The 16,289-nt window shown below is 46.5% G+C and overlaps 2 protein-coding genes across 5 annotated transcripts in view; one reads left to right on the plus strand and one right to left on the minus strand.

Moving 5' to 3' along the window:
* Positions 1–721, minus strand: part of LOC144509525 (X-ray repair cross-complementing protein 6-like) — a 37,947-nt gene extending 37,226 nt beyond the window's left edge. Inside the window, exon 1 of the mRNA XM_078238431.1 lies at positions 481–721. Within this exon, the coding sequence (XP_078094557.1) occupies positions 481–721 (241 nt within the window). The remainder of the gene's footprint in view (positions 1–480) is intronic.
* The window catches only part of LOC144509182 (X-ray repair cross-complementing protein 5-like), a 60,755-nt gene continuing 44,605 nt past the window's right edge, over positions 140–16,289 (plus strand). Inside the window, exon 1 of one of the 4 annotated variants that reach the window (XM_078237620.1) lies at positions 140–692. The gene's annotated coding sequence lies outside the window, so the exon portion shown is untranslated. Of the gene's footprint in view, positions 693–9,266; positions 14,000–16,289 lie in introns of those variants that run through there. The other 3 variants (XM_078237621.1, XM_078237623.1, XM_078237622.1) reach the window with 3 other exon arrangements.

Raw genomic sequence — 16,289 nt, forward strand, 5'->3', positions numbered from 1 at the left:
CAGGGTCACAATGATTGATCGCCGATTAGGCCAATCAGATACGGTGTAGAGGAGAGCTAAGGAGCCAATCAGCAGCAAGATGGGCGGGCGCCAAGGGACAGATTAATTGACTATCGGATTACCCAATCGGAGGCAGGAGACAAGGCAACAAAGCCAATCACAAGCGAGGAAAGCGGACCTTGGGGGGGCTATGAATCACACGTGAAATAGCCAATCAGAAGCCGGAGCGAAGGGAACAGGCCAATCAGCCACAAGATGGGTGGATCTAAGGGACAGTGATTGACAGGCATGACAACCAATCGAAACCCTTGGTGCCTCTGATTGACAGCCGCGTTAACCAATCAGAAACGAGACGAGTGAAGCCTCGAGGAGGCGGACGGCCGGTTCGGACGCGAATGTGTTGCTGGCCCCGCGGGTAAAAGTTTGAGTCTGGCCAGGGAGAAGGTGATTCAGCGGTAAAACCCAGTTAGAATTCCCGACGGGAGCGGAAAATAATAATAATTAAAAACTCCGGCCTCAGGCAGGCGGGCGGGGCGGTTAATCGCCGGAACGTGAAGAGAGATTGAGAAACGGCTGCCGGCTGCTCGCGCCTGCTCACTTCCGGTCTCGCGAGGGGTCGGGGCCGCGGCCGCGCAGGCGCAGTGCCACTCCCTGTGGGGACAATGGGTTGTGGCACCAATCGAGACCAATGGGTAAGGTTTGGTGGGGATTCCAGAGACATGGTTAAGGAGGAGCAGGACTGGGAGTTGAATGTCCAAGGGTGCTTACTCAGTATTGTGGAACGATGGACAGGATAGGGCAGGAGATGGAGTTGCTTTATGGGTTAACGATGACACCAAGGCTGTATTAAAGTTTATTAGTCACAAGTAAGGCTTACATTAACATAATGTGATGTCCAGTTGGCAATCAGTTTGTCCCTGCAATGATGTTACTGTGAAATTCCCCGAGTCGCCACATTCCGGCTTCTCTTCGGGTACTCCGAGGGAGAATTTAGCACGGCCAATGCACCCTAACCAGCACGTCTTTCAGACTGTGGGAGGAAACCGGAGCACCCGGAGGAAACCCACGTAGACATGGGGAGAACGTGTAGACTCCACACAGACAGCGAGCCAAGCCGGGAGTCGAACCTCGGTCCCTGGCGCTGTGAGATAGCAGTGTTAACCACCGTGTCGCCACATCAGAAGCAGGAAAGAAGTGAACAGGCATTATTATTTCCCTGGCCCTGCACTCAACCCTGGAACACCGAGATAACAAAGACACCGATGTCAGACTCCTATTTATTGACTACAGCTCAGCCTCCAACACCATTATTCTAACGGACCGCAAGAAACTACAAAGAGTCATGAATGTAGCCCAGTCCCATCCATTGATTCTATCTGCACTTCCCGTTGCGTCGGAAAAGCCGCCGGCAAAATTAAGGACCCCATGCACCCCGGACATCCTCTCTTCCACCTTCTTCCATTGGGGAAAAAGATAGAAAAGTTGAGGTCATGTACCAACCGACTCGAGAACAGTTTTTTCCCTGCTGCCATCAAACATTTGAATGGACCAACCTTGCATTAAAGTTGATCTTTCTCTACACTCTAGCTATGACTGTAACACATTCTGCACTCCTTCTCTATGAACGGTATGCTTCGTCTGTATAGTGTGCAACAACCTATACATTTCACCGTACAAAGAACAAAGAAAATTACAGTACAGGAACAGGCCCTTTGGCCCTCCGAGCTTGCACCGACTATGCTGCCCGACTGATCGTCTAACTCAATAACTTAATCCTGCTTTTTCCCCATAACCTTTGATCCCATTCGTCCCAAGTGCTATATCCAGCCACCTCTTGAATACATTCAATGTTTTGGCATCAACTACTTCCTGTGGTAACGAATTCCACAGGCTCACCATTCTTCGAGTGAAGAAATGTCTCCTCACCTCCGTCCTAAACGGTCTACCCTGAATCTTCAGAGTGTGACCCCTGGTTCTGGACTCCCCCACCATCGGGAATATCCTCTCTGCATCTACCCTGTCTAGTCCTGTTAGAAGTTTCTAAGTCTCTATGAGATCCCCTCTCATTCATCTGAACTCCAGCAAAAACAATCTTAACCTAGTCAATCTTTCCTCATACATCAGTCCCGCCATTCCCTGAATCAGCCTGGTAAACCTTCGCTGCACTCCCTGGAGAGCAAGAACATCCTTCCTCAGAAAAGGAGACCAAAACTGCACACAATACTCTAGGTGTGGCCTCACCAAGGCCCTGTATAATTGCAACAACACATCCCTGCTCCTGTACTCGAAACCTCTCGCAATGAAGGCCAACATACCATTTGCCTTCTTTACCGCCTGCTGCACCTGTGTGCTTACCTTCAGTGACTGGTGCACAAGGACACCCAGGTACCGCTGCACACTCCCCTCTCCCAATTTACAGCCGTTCAGGTAGTAATCTGCCTTCTTGTTTTTACTTCCAAAGTGAATAACCTCTCATTTATCCAAATTATACTGCATCTATCATTGATTTGCCCACTCACCCAATCTGTCCAGATCATTCTGTAGGATCTCTGCATCCTCATCACAGTTCACCCTCCCACCCAACTTGGTATCATCTGCAAACTTTGAGATGTTACATTTTGTTCCCTCATCCAAATTATTAATATATATTGTGAATATCTGGGGTCCCAGCACCAATCCCTGTGGCACCCCACTAGTTACTGCCTGCCAATTTGAAAAGCAACCATTAATTTTTACTTTTTGTTTCCTCTCTGCCAACCAGTTTTCTATCCATCTCAATACACTTCCCCCAATCACATGCGCTTTCATCTTGCACGATATTCTCTTATGCGAGACTTTGTCAAACGCTTTCTGAAAGTCCAAATATACCACATTGATTGGCTCCCCCTTGTCAACTCTACTAGTTACATCTTCAAAGAATTCCAACAGATTTGTCAAGCATGATTTCCCCTTCATAAATCCATGCTGACTCTGTCTGATCCTGCCACGCTTTCTAAATACTCTGCAATAAGGTCCTTGATGATGGATTTGAGAATTTTCCCCACTTCCGATGTTAAGCTTACTGATCTATAATTCCCTGTTTTCTCTCTACCTCCCTTTTTGAATATTGGAGTGACATTCGTTACCCTCCAACCTGCAGGGACTGTTCCAGAATCTATAGAATCCTGGAAGATGACCACCAATACATCCACTATTTCTGGAGCCACTTTCTTAAGTACTCTGGGATATAGATTATCAGGCCCTGGGAAATTATCCGCCTTCAATCCCATCAATGTTTCCAGCACCATTTCTCTACTAATATTGATCTCCCTCAGCTCTTCTTCCCTCTCACTAAATCTTGCATTCTCCAACATTTCTGGCATCTGATTTGTGTCCTCTTTTATGAAGACAGAACCAAAGTATATTCAGTTGCTTGGCCATTTCTTTGTCCCCTATTATACATTCCCCCATTTCTGTCTGTAGGGGACCTACATTTGTCTTCACCAACCTCTTTCTCTTCACATATCTATAGAAACCCTCAGTGTCAGTCTTTATGTTCCCTGCAAGCTTACTTTTGCACTGTATTTCCCCCTTAATTTCCCCCTTAATTGGGGCGGCACGGTAGCACAGTGGTTAGCACTGCTGCTTCACAGCTTCAGGGTCCCGGGTTCGATTCCCGGCTCGGGTCACTGTCTGTGTGGAGTTTGCACATTCTCCTCGTGTCTGCGTGGGTTTCCTCCGGGTGCTCCGGTTTCCTCCCACAGTCCAAAGATGTGCGGGTTAGGTTGATTGGCCAGGTTAAAAAATTGCCCCTTAGAGTCCTGGGATGTGTAGGTTAGAGGGATTAGCGGGTAAAATATGTGGGGGTAGGGCCTGGGTGGGATTGTAGTCGGTGCAGACTCGATGGGCCGAATGGCCTCCTTCTGCACTGTAGGGTTTCTATGATTCTATGATTCTATGATTAATCAATCACTTGGTCCTTCTTTGTTTGAATTCTAAACTGCTCCCAAATTTCAGACCTATTATTTTTCTTGGCCAATCTATATGCTTCTTCCTTAGATCGGATACTCTCTCTAATTTCCTTTGTAAGCCATGGATTGGCCCTCTTACCCATTTTGCTTTTGTGCCAGACAGGAATAAAGAGTTGCTGCAGTTCCCCCATTTGTTCCTTGAATGTTTGCCATTGCCTATCCACTGTCATCCCTTTAAGTAATTCTCCCCAATCTATCAAGGCCAACTCACACCTTATATCCTCATAGTTTCCTTTATTAAGATTAAGCACCCTAGTCTCCGAATCAACTATTTCACTCCCCACCTTGATAAAAAAATTCCTGATGTTATGGTCGCTCATCCCCAAGGGGTCTCGTACAGCTAGATTGGGAATGATTGGGGCGGCACGGTAGCACAGTGGTTAGCACTGCTGCTTCACAGCTCCAGAGACCTGGGTTCGATTCCCGGCTTGGGTCACTGTCTGTGTGGAGTTTGCAAATTCTCCTCGTGTCTGCGTGGGTTTCCTCCGGGTGCTCCGGTTTCCTCCCACAGTCCAAAGATGTGTGGGTTAGGTGGATTGGCCATGCTAAAATTGCCCCTTAGTGTCCTGAGATGCGTAGGTTAGAGGGATTAGCGGGTAAATATGTAGGGATATGGGGGTAGGGCCTGGGTGGGATTGTGGTCGGTGCAGACTCGATGGGTGGCCTCCCAGTCCAGGTGGCCTCTTTCTGCACTATAGGGTTTCTATGATTCCCTTCTCATTACACAGTACCCAGTCTAAGATGGCCGGCTCTCTAGTTGGTTCCTCCACATATTGGTCAAGAAAACCATCCCATACGCACTCCAGGAATTCTTTCTCTACGGCATTGTTGCTAATTTGATTTGCCCAATCTATGTGCAGATTAAAATCACCCATGATCACCGATATTCCCTTACCACATGCATCTCTAATTTCGTGTTTAATGCCGTTCCCAACATGACCACTGCAGTTTGGGGGGTCTACATATGACATCCACGAATGTTTTTTGCCCCTTGGTATTTCTCAACTCTACCCATACAGACTTCATGTTGTCAGAGCTAATATCCTTTCTCACTATTGTGTTAATTTCCTCTTTAACCAGCAGTGCCACTCCACCACCTTTCCCTTTATGGCTGTCCTTCTTAAATATTGAATACCCTGGGACATTCAATTCCCACCCCTGGTCATCCTGCAGCCATGTCTCTGTAATCCCAATTATATCATACCCGTTTAGATCTATGTTGAATCAATATGGTGGGAATAAAAAAAAGAGGATGTGTTGGTGCAGACTCGATGGGCCGAAGGGCCTCTTCTGCGCTGTATGGTTCTATGAAAAAACATCTTGGTCGGAGCAATTTACAGGCCCCCAAACAATACTTCCAAAGTGGGGCATAGTATAAACCAATATAAACTAATGTGGGCTTATGAGAAGGGCATAAGGTAATCGTGGGTCATTTTAACATGGATATAGATGGGATCAATCAAATTGGCAAAGGTAGCCTCGAGGGAGATTTCATAGAGTATATGAGGGATTGTTTCTTAGAGCAATATGTTATGGAACCAACCAGGGAACAGGCTATTTTAGATTTAGTAACGAAGAAGTGTTGATAAATAGTCTTGTTGTTAAAGATCCTCTTGGATCTGCTAGAATTTCGGATTCCGATTGAGTGAGAGAAGCCAGAGTGCCATACTAGAGTTTTAGCGTTGGGCAGAGGTAATTATACAGGTCTGAGGAAAGAGTTGGCCCAAGTAAATTGGACACAAATACTTGAGGGCAGGACCGTTAAGGAACAATGGCGGATGTTGACGGAGATATTGAATATCTCTCGATTAAAGTATATTCCTGAGAGGAAGAGGAATTATTAAAGGAAGGAAAACGTTCCATGGCAAGACAAGGAAGTCAAAGAGGACATAGAATCTACAGCATGGAGACAGGCCCTTCGGCCCAAACTGGTCCATGCTGACCAAAATGCCCATCTAAGCTAACCCCATTTGCCTGCTTTTGGCCCATATCCCTCAAAACCTTTCCTATCCATGTATCTGTCCAAATGCCTTTTAAATGTTGTCAATGTCCCTGCCTCAACCACTTCCTCTGACAACTCATTCCACACACGTACCACCCTCTGTGTAAAAAGAAAAGGTTGCTCCTCAGGTTCCCATTAATTAATTCTTTCCCCTCTTAACTTAAACCAATGCCCTCTAGTTCTCGATTCCCCAACCCTGGGAAAAAGACTGAGTGCATTCACCCTATCATATTCACCCTACATAGAGGCAAAAACTAGGGAAACTACTGCAAAGCTAGTGGCAAGCTGGAGGATTGGGAGAACTTTAAGGTTCAGTTAAAGGCTGTTAAAAATAGAATCAAAGGAGCTAAGGTGAACTACGACAGGAAGCTAGCAGAAAACATAAACACAGAAACCAAAAGCTTCTACAAGTATATAAGGAGGAAGAGAATAGCGAAACTAAATGTTGGCCCTTTAGAGGACGATACTGGTGAGGTATTATTGGGGAACACAGAGATGGCGGAGGCACTAAACCAATATTCTGCCTCTGTCTTCATGGTGGAGAAAAATGAAGATTTTTCAAAAACTGTCTTTAATGCAGGGCAGCTTGGTGCAATAAATATCACTAAGGAGAAGGTATTGAATAAACTAATGGGATTAAAGGCAGATAAGTCCCTGGGGCCTGATGGTCTGCACTCGAGGGTATTAAAGGAGGTGGCCGCAGAGATAGTGGATGCATTGGTTGTGATATTTCAAAATTCCCTGGATTCCGGTGAGGTCCCGATGGATTGGAAACACGCTAATGTGACGCCCTTATTCAAAAAGGGACAGAGGCAAAAAGTAGGAAATTATAGGCCAGTTAGCTTGACCTCTGTGCTGGGGAAGTTGCTGGAATCAATCATTAAGGAGGAGATGGCTGAGCATTTGGAAGGACAAAGCTCATTGTCAGTATGGTTTTACGAAGGGTGAGTTGTGCTTGAAAAACTTGCATGAGTTCTTTGATCTGCAAGAAGGGGACAGAGTGTAACACAGCAAAATTTGTGGATGAGACTAAAATAATGGGGAAGCAGGCAGTGAAGAGGATATAAAGACTCTACAGGTGGATATAGGTAGGCTAAGAGAATGGGCCAAAATTTGGCAGATGGAGCTTAATGTGGATAAGTGTGAGGTTGTCCATTTTGGCAGAAAAAATAGAAAGGCAGATTATTACCTAAATGGGAAGCAGATTCAAAATGTGTCCGGGCAGAGGGATCTGGGTGTCTTTGTTCATGAATCGTGGAAAGTTGGTATGCAGGTGCAGCAGGTAATAAAAAAGGCAAATAGAGTGTTGCCATTTATTGCAAAGGGACTGGAGTATAAAAGTAGAGGAGTGTTGCTGCAATTGTATAGGGTGTTGGTGAGACCACGGCTGGAGTCATGTCCAGGTTTGGTCTCCTTATTTGAGCAAGGACGTGGTGGCATTGGAGGCAGTTCAGAGGAGGTTCACCAGATTGATTCCGGGAATGAAGGGGTTGATGTATGAGGAGAGATTAAATAGTTTGGGCATGTCCTCACTGGAGTTGACAAGGGTGAGGGGGGATCTGATCGAGGTATATAAAATTTTAACCAAATGTTTCTTCTTATGGGGCAATCTCGAACAAGAGGTCACAGAGTATAGGTTGAGAGGCGGTAGATTTAAAACTGAGATGAGGAGGAACTACTTCTTGCAGAGGGTGGTGAATTTGTGGAACTCGCTGCCCCATTGCGTGGTGGAGTCTGAATCATTGAATGATTTCAAGAAGGGAATAGATATATTTCCAATAAAAAAAAGGGAAAGAGGGAGATGGGGAGCAGGTGAGGAGGTGGATTTGAGACCAGATCTGATTGAATGGCGGAGCAGGCTCGAAGGGCTGAATTTGCTTACTTCTGCTCCTAATTCCTATGTTCCTATGGCAACTCCCATCCCTGGGTCAGCGCATCCCACTCCCAATAGGGACTCCTCCCATCCCTGGGTCAGTGTGTCCTACTCCCAATGGGGACCCCTCCCATCCCTGCGTCAGTGTGTCCCACTCCCAGTGGGGACCCCTCCCATTCCTCCATCAGTGTGTCCACTCCCAGTGGAGACCATTCCCATCCTTGGGTTAGTGTGTCCCACTCCCAATGGGGACCACTCACATCCCATTGTCAGTGTGTCCTACTCCCAGTGGGGACCCCTCCCATCCCTCCATCAGTGTGTCCCACTCCCAATGGAGACTGTTCCCATCCCTGGGTCAGTGTGTCTCACTCCCAGTGGGGACCCCTCCCATCCCTCCATCAGTGTGTCCCACTCCCAATGGAGACTGTTCCCATCCCTGGGTCAGTGTGTCTCACTCCCAGTGGGGACCCCTCTCATCCCTCCGTCAGTGTGTCCCACTCCCAATGGGGACCATTCCCATCCCTGTGTTAGTGTGTCCCACTCCCAATGGGGACCATTGCCATCCCTCCGTCAGTGTGTCCCACTCCCAATGGGGACCACTCCCATCCCTGCGTCAGTGTATCCACTCCCAGTGGGGAGTACCCCCAATGGAGACTACCCCTAATGGAGATCACTCCCATTTGAGAACTCCCCCAATGGAGACCATCCCCAATGGAGACCACTTCCAATGGAGACCAGTCCCATCCCTGCGTCACTGTGTCCCACTTCCAATGAAGGCAACTCCCATCTCTGGGTCAGAGTGTCGCACACCCAATAGGGACCTTTCCAAGTTGGAACCCAATGGAGACCACTCCCATCCGTGCGTCAGTTTCTTCCAGTCCCAATGGTGACCACCCCCTATGAGGGCCAGGTGGAGACCACTCCCAATGGAGATCACTCTCATCCCTGGCTCAGTGTGTCCCACTCCCAGTGGAGACCACTCTCATCCCTGGCTCAGTGTGTCCCACTCCCAGTGGAGACCACCGCCAATGGGGACCCAATGAAGACCACTCCCATCCCTGGGTCAGTGTGTCCCACTCCTAATATGGACCCCTCCCAATGGGGACTACCCCCATGGAGACCACTTCTAATGGAGACCACTCCTAATGGAGACTACTTCCATCCCTGGGTCAATGTGTCCCACCCCCAATGGGGACCACCCCCAACGGGGACCATTCCCAATGGGGACCACCCCCAACGGGAACTGCTCCCATCCCTGGGTCACTATGCCCTGACTTCAAGCTCCATTTCAGAAATTATAAGCACAAAATCCAAAATTGGTGCAGTATAGTGAGAGTGCTGCACTGCCATAGGTGCTGTCTTTTGGGTGGGATGTTAAACCTTCTTGGGTGGGCATGGTCGATAGAGGTGAGGAAAATTTGTTTCTATCAGAGGGTTGTGTGATTTTGGAACTCTCTGCCTCAGAAGGTGGTGGAGGCTGGGTCACTGAATATTTTTATGGCAGAGGTAGATAGATTCTTGTTAGGTGAGGAAATCAGAGGTTATCGTGGGTAGGCGGGAATGTTGAACTCGAAACAGAAATAGATTAGCCTGATCTTGTTGAATGGTGGAGCAGGCCCGAGGGGCAGAATGGCCTGCTGCTACTCCTATTTTGTATGTTTGTTTGATCACGTTGCGCTCTTTGGAAGAAGAGCAGAGGGTGTATTTTTCCTGGTGTTCTGGCCAATATTTATCCCACAATCCACGTCGGATCACAAAAACTGACTATCGGGTAATAATCACATTGTGGGAGCTTGCTTTCCCCAATTGCCTACATTACAACAATGATTACACCTCAAAAGTGCTTGATCAACTGGACAATATTTGGCAACATGAGGCAACATTTTTTAATGACACAGTGTATTATCCAGAGGGCGGCGAAAGCAGATTCAGTATGTAGCAACTTTCAAAAGCAAATAAGAACATTATCTGAAGGGAAATTATTACAGAGCAATGGGGAGAGAGCAGCTGAACAAGAGCACAATGAGATTGCTCTGAAAAGCCAATGTAGACACGATGGAGTGTACAAGAAAGAACAAGGAAAAGTACAGCACAGGAACAGGCCCTTTGACCCTCCAAACCTGTGCCGATCATGATGCCCTAAATTAACTAAAAAAAACCTTCTGCCCTTACTCGGCTGATGAAAGCAAGCATGCCATATGCCTTCTTAATAACCTTGGCCACCAGCGTTGCCACTTTTAGGGAACTATGGACCTGTATGCCCAGATCCCTCTGTATGTTAATGTTGCTCAGAGTTCTGTCACATCATATTATTCACACCTAAATTTGATCGTCTAAAATGCATCACCTCGCATTTGTCTGGATTAAACTCCATCTGCCATTTCTGTGCCCAAGTCTCTGATCTATCTATATTCTGTTGTATTCTCTGACAATCCCCCGCATTATCAGCAACTCCACCAATCTTCGTGTCATCCGCAAATTTACTAATCAGGCCACCCACATTTTCTTCCAGATTATTTCTTTTGCTACCCTCTTGCTCCTAATATATGCATATAAAAGCCTTGGGATTTTCCTTGACCTGTTTGCTAAAGACATTTCATGGCCCCTTTTAGCCCTCCTAATTCTACGTTTAAGTTCCTTCCTACTTTCACTAAGCTTACAATTTCACTCGTCACCTATTGTTCCCGAATCCTGCCATTTCTATCCTTCATTTTTGCGGAGACATGCCTGTCCTGCACGTCAATCAACTGGCCTTTAAAAGCCCCCCGCATGCCAGACATGGATTTGCCCTCAAATAGCCGCTCCCAATCCACATTCCCCAGTTCCTGTCTAATTTGCATGTATTTAGCCCTTGCCCAATTAATCACCCTCACTCGAGGGCCACTCTTGTCCTTATCCAAGACTACCCGAAATCTTATGGAGTTACGGTCGCTAAGTCCAAAGTGCTCCCCTATTGAAACATCGATCACCTGGCCTGGCTCATTCCCCAATATCAAGTCTAGTATGGCCCCCTTCCTGGTTGGATTGTCAACATACTGTATCAAAAAACCCTCCGAGACACAACTAACAAGTTGCCCTCCATCCGAGCCCCTGTCTGTAAGGGAGTCCCAGTCAATGTGGGGGAAAGTTAAAGTTGCCCACCACAACGACCCTGCTTTTTTCACACCTTTCTAGTATCTGACTACACAACTGCTCCTCTGTCTCCTACGGGCTGATGGGAGGTCTACAGTACATTCCCAACATTGTGATTTCACCCTTCCTATTTCTGAGCTCCACCCATAATGCCTCACTAGAAGATCCCTCCAATGTGTCCTCCCTCAACACAGCTGTGATGTGCTGCCTGATCAGCAATGCGACTCCCCCGTGCCCCCTCCCCCCCACAACGCTCCTTCTGTTTCCCCCTCTGTCCCATCTAAAACAATGATATCCCGGAATGTTAAGCTGCCAGTCCTGTCCCTCCTTTAACCAGGTCCCCGTAATTGCAATAACATCATAATTCCATGCAGTAATCCAGGCTCTCTGTTCATCTGTCTTACCTGTTATACTTCTTGCATTGAAGCAAATGCACTCCAAACCTCCAGTCTCGCTGAGCCCCTCTGCCTGCTCTTACTCTGCGATACGTTTATCTCAGTCTCACTTTTTTCCCCAGTCCCTACACTTACTGGCTTGCTGTTCCGGTTCCCACCCCTCTGCCGCACCAGTTTAAATCCTCCCGAACAGCACCAACAAACTTCCCACCCAGGATATTGGTGCCCCTCCAGTTCAGGTGGAACCCGTCCTTCTTGTACAGATCCCACCTTCCCCAGAAGAGATCCCAATGATTCATGTATCTAAAGCCCTCCCTCCTACACCAGCTCTTTAACCATGTGTTCAATTGTACTGTCTCTCTGTTCCAAGCCTCACTGGTAGCATGTAGCGTGAACCCTTTATTGTATATATGTACCTGGTTCTTGTAGTTAATCAATACATACAGTTAACCTACTTAAGATGATGAAGGCTTTATTAAGACCTACCGAGCAGTATCCAACACCCGACAGAAGAGGGGTCAATAACCAGGAGGCATAGCTTTAATGTAAGGGGTGGGAGATTTATAGGGGATTTGAGGAAAAACCTTTTCACTCAGATGGTGGTGGGAAACTGGAACTCACTGCCTGAAAGGGTGGTAGAGGTGGGAACCCTCACAATATTTAAGAAGCATTTAGATCGGCACTTGAAATGCCATAGCACACATGGTTACGGACCAAGTGCTGGAAAATGTGTTGAGACCATAAGACGTGGGAGCAGTAGTAGACCATTCAGCCCACCGAATATGCGCCCCCATTCAATGAGATCATGGCTGCTCTGATATAAAGCTCAACTCCACTTTCCCACCTTGTCCCAAGAACAAAGAAAAGTACAGCACAGGAACAGGCCCTTTGGCCCTCCAAGTTGTGCCAATCATGTCATAACTAAACTAAAACAAACCTGCCCTTACTCAGTCCGTATCCCTCTATTCCCTTCCTATTCATGTACCCATCCAAATGCCTCTTAAATATTGCTAATGTGCCTGCTTCCACCACCTCCTCTGGCAGCGCGTTCCAGACACCCACCACTCACTGCGTGAAAAACTTCCCCCCCCCGCATCTCCCTTAAACTTTCCCCCTCTCACCTTGAACATGTGCCTCCTTGTAATTGACACTTCCACCCTTGGAGAAATCCTCTGACTATCCACCCTGTCTATGCCTCTCATCATTTTGTAGACTTCGATCAGGCCACCCCTCAGCCTCCATCTTTCTAGTGAAAACATTCCAAGTTTATTCAACCTCTCCTCATGGCCAACACCTTCGAGACCAGGTAACATCCTGGTGAACCTTTGCACTCTCTCCAAAGATTCCATGTCTTTCTGGTAGTGTGGCAACGTGAACTGCACGCGATCCACCATAACTCTTGATTCCCTTACTGATTAAAAATCTGTCTATCTCAGCCTTGGCTAGGTGCTGGATGGCCAATGCAGACATGATGGGCTGAAGGGCCTCTTTCTGTGCTGTAAAACTCTATAATTCTACAATAACAAGATTCTGTAGTAGTTTCTCCACATCTACCCTATCACTGATCTGATCGCCTCTCACTGTCCTGTTTTCCAGGGAAGAGCTTGCTAAATCGTTCCTGAGAGTTGGATCCTCTCAGTCCCACTAGCACTCTTGTTAATCTTTTCTGTAATTTTCCTGCTCCTTTTTATAAGAAAGGGACCAGAAATGTACACACAACTGCCAAGCATAGTTGAATCAGAGTTCCGTGGTAAGTTCCACATTATCTCCTTGCTTTGGTATTGAGGTGGTCAGCCTTGGCTCAGTGTGGTCCTCTCATCTCTGAGACAGAGGGTTGTGAGTTCCAGTCCTACTGCAGGGATCTGAGTTATTACATAACCCGAACTTACCTTAATGTTGAGCTTGGAAGTCTGGAACCTCAACTCCTGACAGACCTTGGAATTTCGGCACGTGAGCAGACCTGGGAGTGGGCTTCCCGCACTCAGTTCAGCATAAGTTTCCCGGCCCACGACAGGCCCAAACTGACTACACATAAAGAGAAAGAATATAAATGGCATGAGAATCCGGGTGCGGATTGCCAGAACCAAACAGTGTCCCAGACAGGGGGGAGAGCACAGAGAGAGGTCCCACAAGGAAGTCCCAAGTAAGAGACCTCAGACAGGGGCAGTTAAGTTCAGTTAAAAGAGAAACACGGTGTGGCCGAAGGTCTGAAATTCTGCCTGTAGTTTGGTGTTTGAGAGTATACTCGGGGATTCCAGGGGAACGGGATCTTGGAAGGTGAGACTGAAACCCAATAAGATGGGCTACCATTGATGCTGCCTGAGGGTTCAAGAGAAGCCCTGAAGATCCAAGAAGACAGCCAAATGTTGGTGACTGTGCTGTGGGCCGTTGGGACAAAGGTACCACTTTTGAATAGTTATGTTCTGCTCAGCATGGCCGAAGAACTGAAATCATGCTGTTGAGTAGCTGTTTGAGTGTACTTGGGAATCCAGGGGCACGTGATCTCAGGAGACGAGATTAAAATCCTGCGAGGTGGGGCGTCATTGAAGCCGTCTGAGTTGGAGCGAGTTTTTGAGATAATTCCAAGGTAAGATCTTCTAAGATGAAAATTGGAAACTTTTGTGAGTGAGAGAGTTACAGTGAGATTGGTTGACTCACAGTGTTACTGATGTCTGGGTGTGATGTTGAGAAATCGTGGACTCTGTTTTGGTCACGCCTGTCATTATGCAATACTCCATAACCCTTGATTCCCTTACTGGTTAAAAATCTGTCTATCTCCGCCTTGGCTAGGTGCTGGATGGCCGTTGCAGATATGATGGGCTGGAGGGCCTCTTTCTGTGCTGTAAAACTCTATGATTCTACAATAACAAGAAGATTGTGTCGTTGGCATGTCTGACCACAATTTGCCTGTTAATTTAAATATACCTCTTGAAACCTGAATGCTAACGTTTAGGATACATGTTGTAAATAGTTTTATCTTTCTGATCTTGCATAGTAAAGTTAATTTCTCTTTCTTCAAACTCTGTGGAATTTTGTGACTTTATTCAGTGAACAAGTGTCTCAAATCTCAAGCTTTGTCTATGTTAAATAAAATGTCATTGGTCACTAACCGGATCTCGCCAACACTTGGAGCTCTGGCCGATGATCATAACAAATTAGATGATTCAAACTGATGTTGCCAGTGCAGTACTGAGGGAGTGCTGCAGTACTGTCCTTTGGGATGAGATGTTTTCCCTCTCAGGTGGATGTAAGAGATCCCATGGCACTGTTTTGAAGAAGGTGTACAAGATTATGAGAGGTGTGGACAGGGTGGATCGGAAGCAGCTGTTACCCTTAGTTGAAGGGTCAGTAATGAGGGGGCATAATTTTAAGGTGATTTAGAGGGGATTTGAGGAAAAGATTTTTCACCCAGAGGGTGGTGGGAGTCTGGAATGCGCTATCTGGGAGGGTAGTAGAGGCGGGAAACCTCACAACCTTTAAAAAGTATGTGGATGAGCACTTGAAATGTCAGAACATTCAAGGCCATGGGCCAAGTGCTGGAAAGTGGGATTAGTGTAGATTTAGTGTAGTTTTGTTGGTACAGGCTCAATGGGCTGAAGGACCTCTTCTGTACTGTATGACTCGATGACTCTAAGAACCAGGAGGGTTCCCCTGGACAATATTTATCTCCTAACTGTTGCGAAGTTGGGTTGAGTAATTGTAGATTGGGAAGTAGGAAGTTAAAGTTTTGGTGTTTGGAAAACCGTAAAATGCTATGGGGGGGGGGAGGGGGGAGGAGAGAGGGGGGGGGGGGGGGGGGAGCATTGCATAGTCCCGGTAAAAGGTGGTGCTTTTTCCGTGCTTAGAGATTAAAAGTGCAAGTACACAGAGAGCCCAAACTGAAACATTTGTATTGAAAGGCCGAGCAGCAGTTTTTCCAAAACAACAGGCTTTTGAATTTAGCCAATTTGAATCAAGCACTTAGATACCAAGAACCTATTAAATTTAAGTCTGATGGTTTTGACAATCTAGGACCAATCCTATTGTGGAAAATACTGATATGCCATCAGGGGTATAAAAGAAGGGGCAGTGGAACAAAGAGAGAGAGAGAGCAACTGCCGCCTTCTAGAGTTAACAGCTCTTAGTTCAGCTCTCCATTCTAGAGAGAGAGAGAGCGAATTGCTGGCTCTCATAGCTTCACCTATGTCTTAAGAGAAAGCACTATCGAAATAGCAAAGATACTAAAGAAGAAAGAAGTTCCAGACAGAAGATTCAACAGAGAAGGCCCAGAACATTCCAGAAGATGCCAAACATGATTGTAATTTTGAGAGTGACTAAATTCTATTTTGTTAAGGAGTGGAAATTGTATTTATCTGAACAGCATTCCATTAGAATCGTGTTTTATCCGGTTCGTTACTAGTTTAGTTAATTTGTTCACTGTTAGTTAGATAAATTAATTGTTACGTGTTGATTTTAGAGTGAGTGTCAGGGATTTATTTTGTATTTAACCACTAGGAGTTGCCGAAGAGCGGGTCACACCACTTCACACACACTTTTTACAGATTATAAGGTGAGGTATTCCTCTTTGAGTGGTTAGGTGTTAGTTCTCAGAGGGGGGCATCAACCTCTGCTTTATAACAGATTGGGGGCTCGGGTTCAGGCTATGACTCGTCCTCGATCTTTAAATAAACCTTCAGTGAGAAGTGGAAAATCTGTTTAAGTTTGGTGGCTTGTTGTCGCTTAAATCAAAAGTGGGGAAATGGTTCTTAAAATTGCTAAAGAGATTCTGGGGGTCGAAGATGCTTCCCAAATTTGCCAAGGAAGCTTAGAAAGACAGAAAAAGACGACACTTGTAGAATTAGCAAACAGGCTAAAAGTGGGTTTAACCAGGGATAATA

The sequence above is a fragment of the Mustelus asterias genome, chromosome 21 (assembly GCF_964213995.1).
Source record: "Mustelus asterias chromosome 21, sMusAst1.hap1.1, whole genome shotgun sequence".
Lineage (NCBI taxonomy): Eukaryota > Metazoa > Chordata > Chondrichthyes > Carcharhiniformes > Triakidae > Mustelus > Mustelus asterias.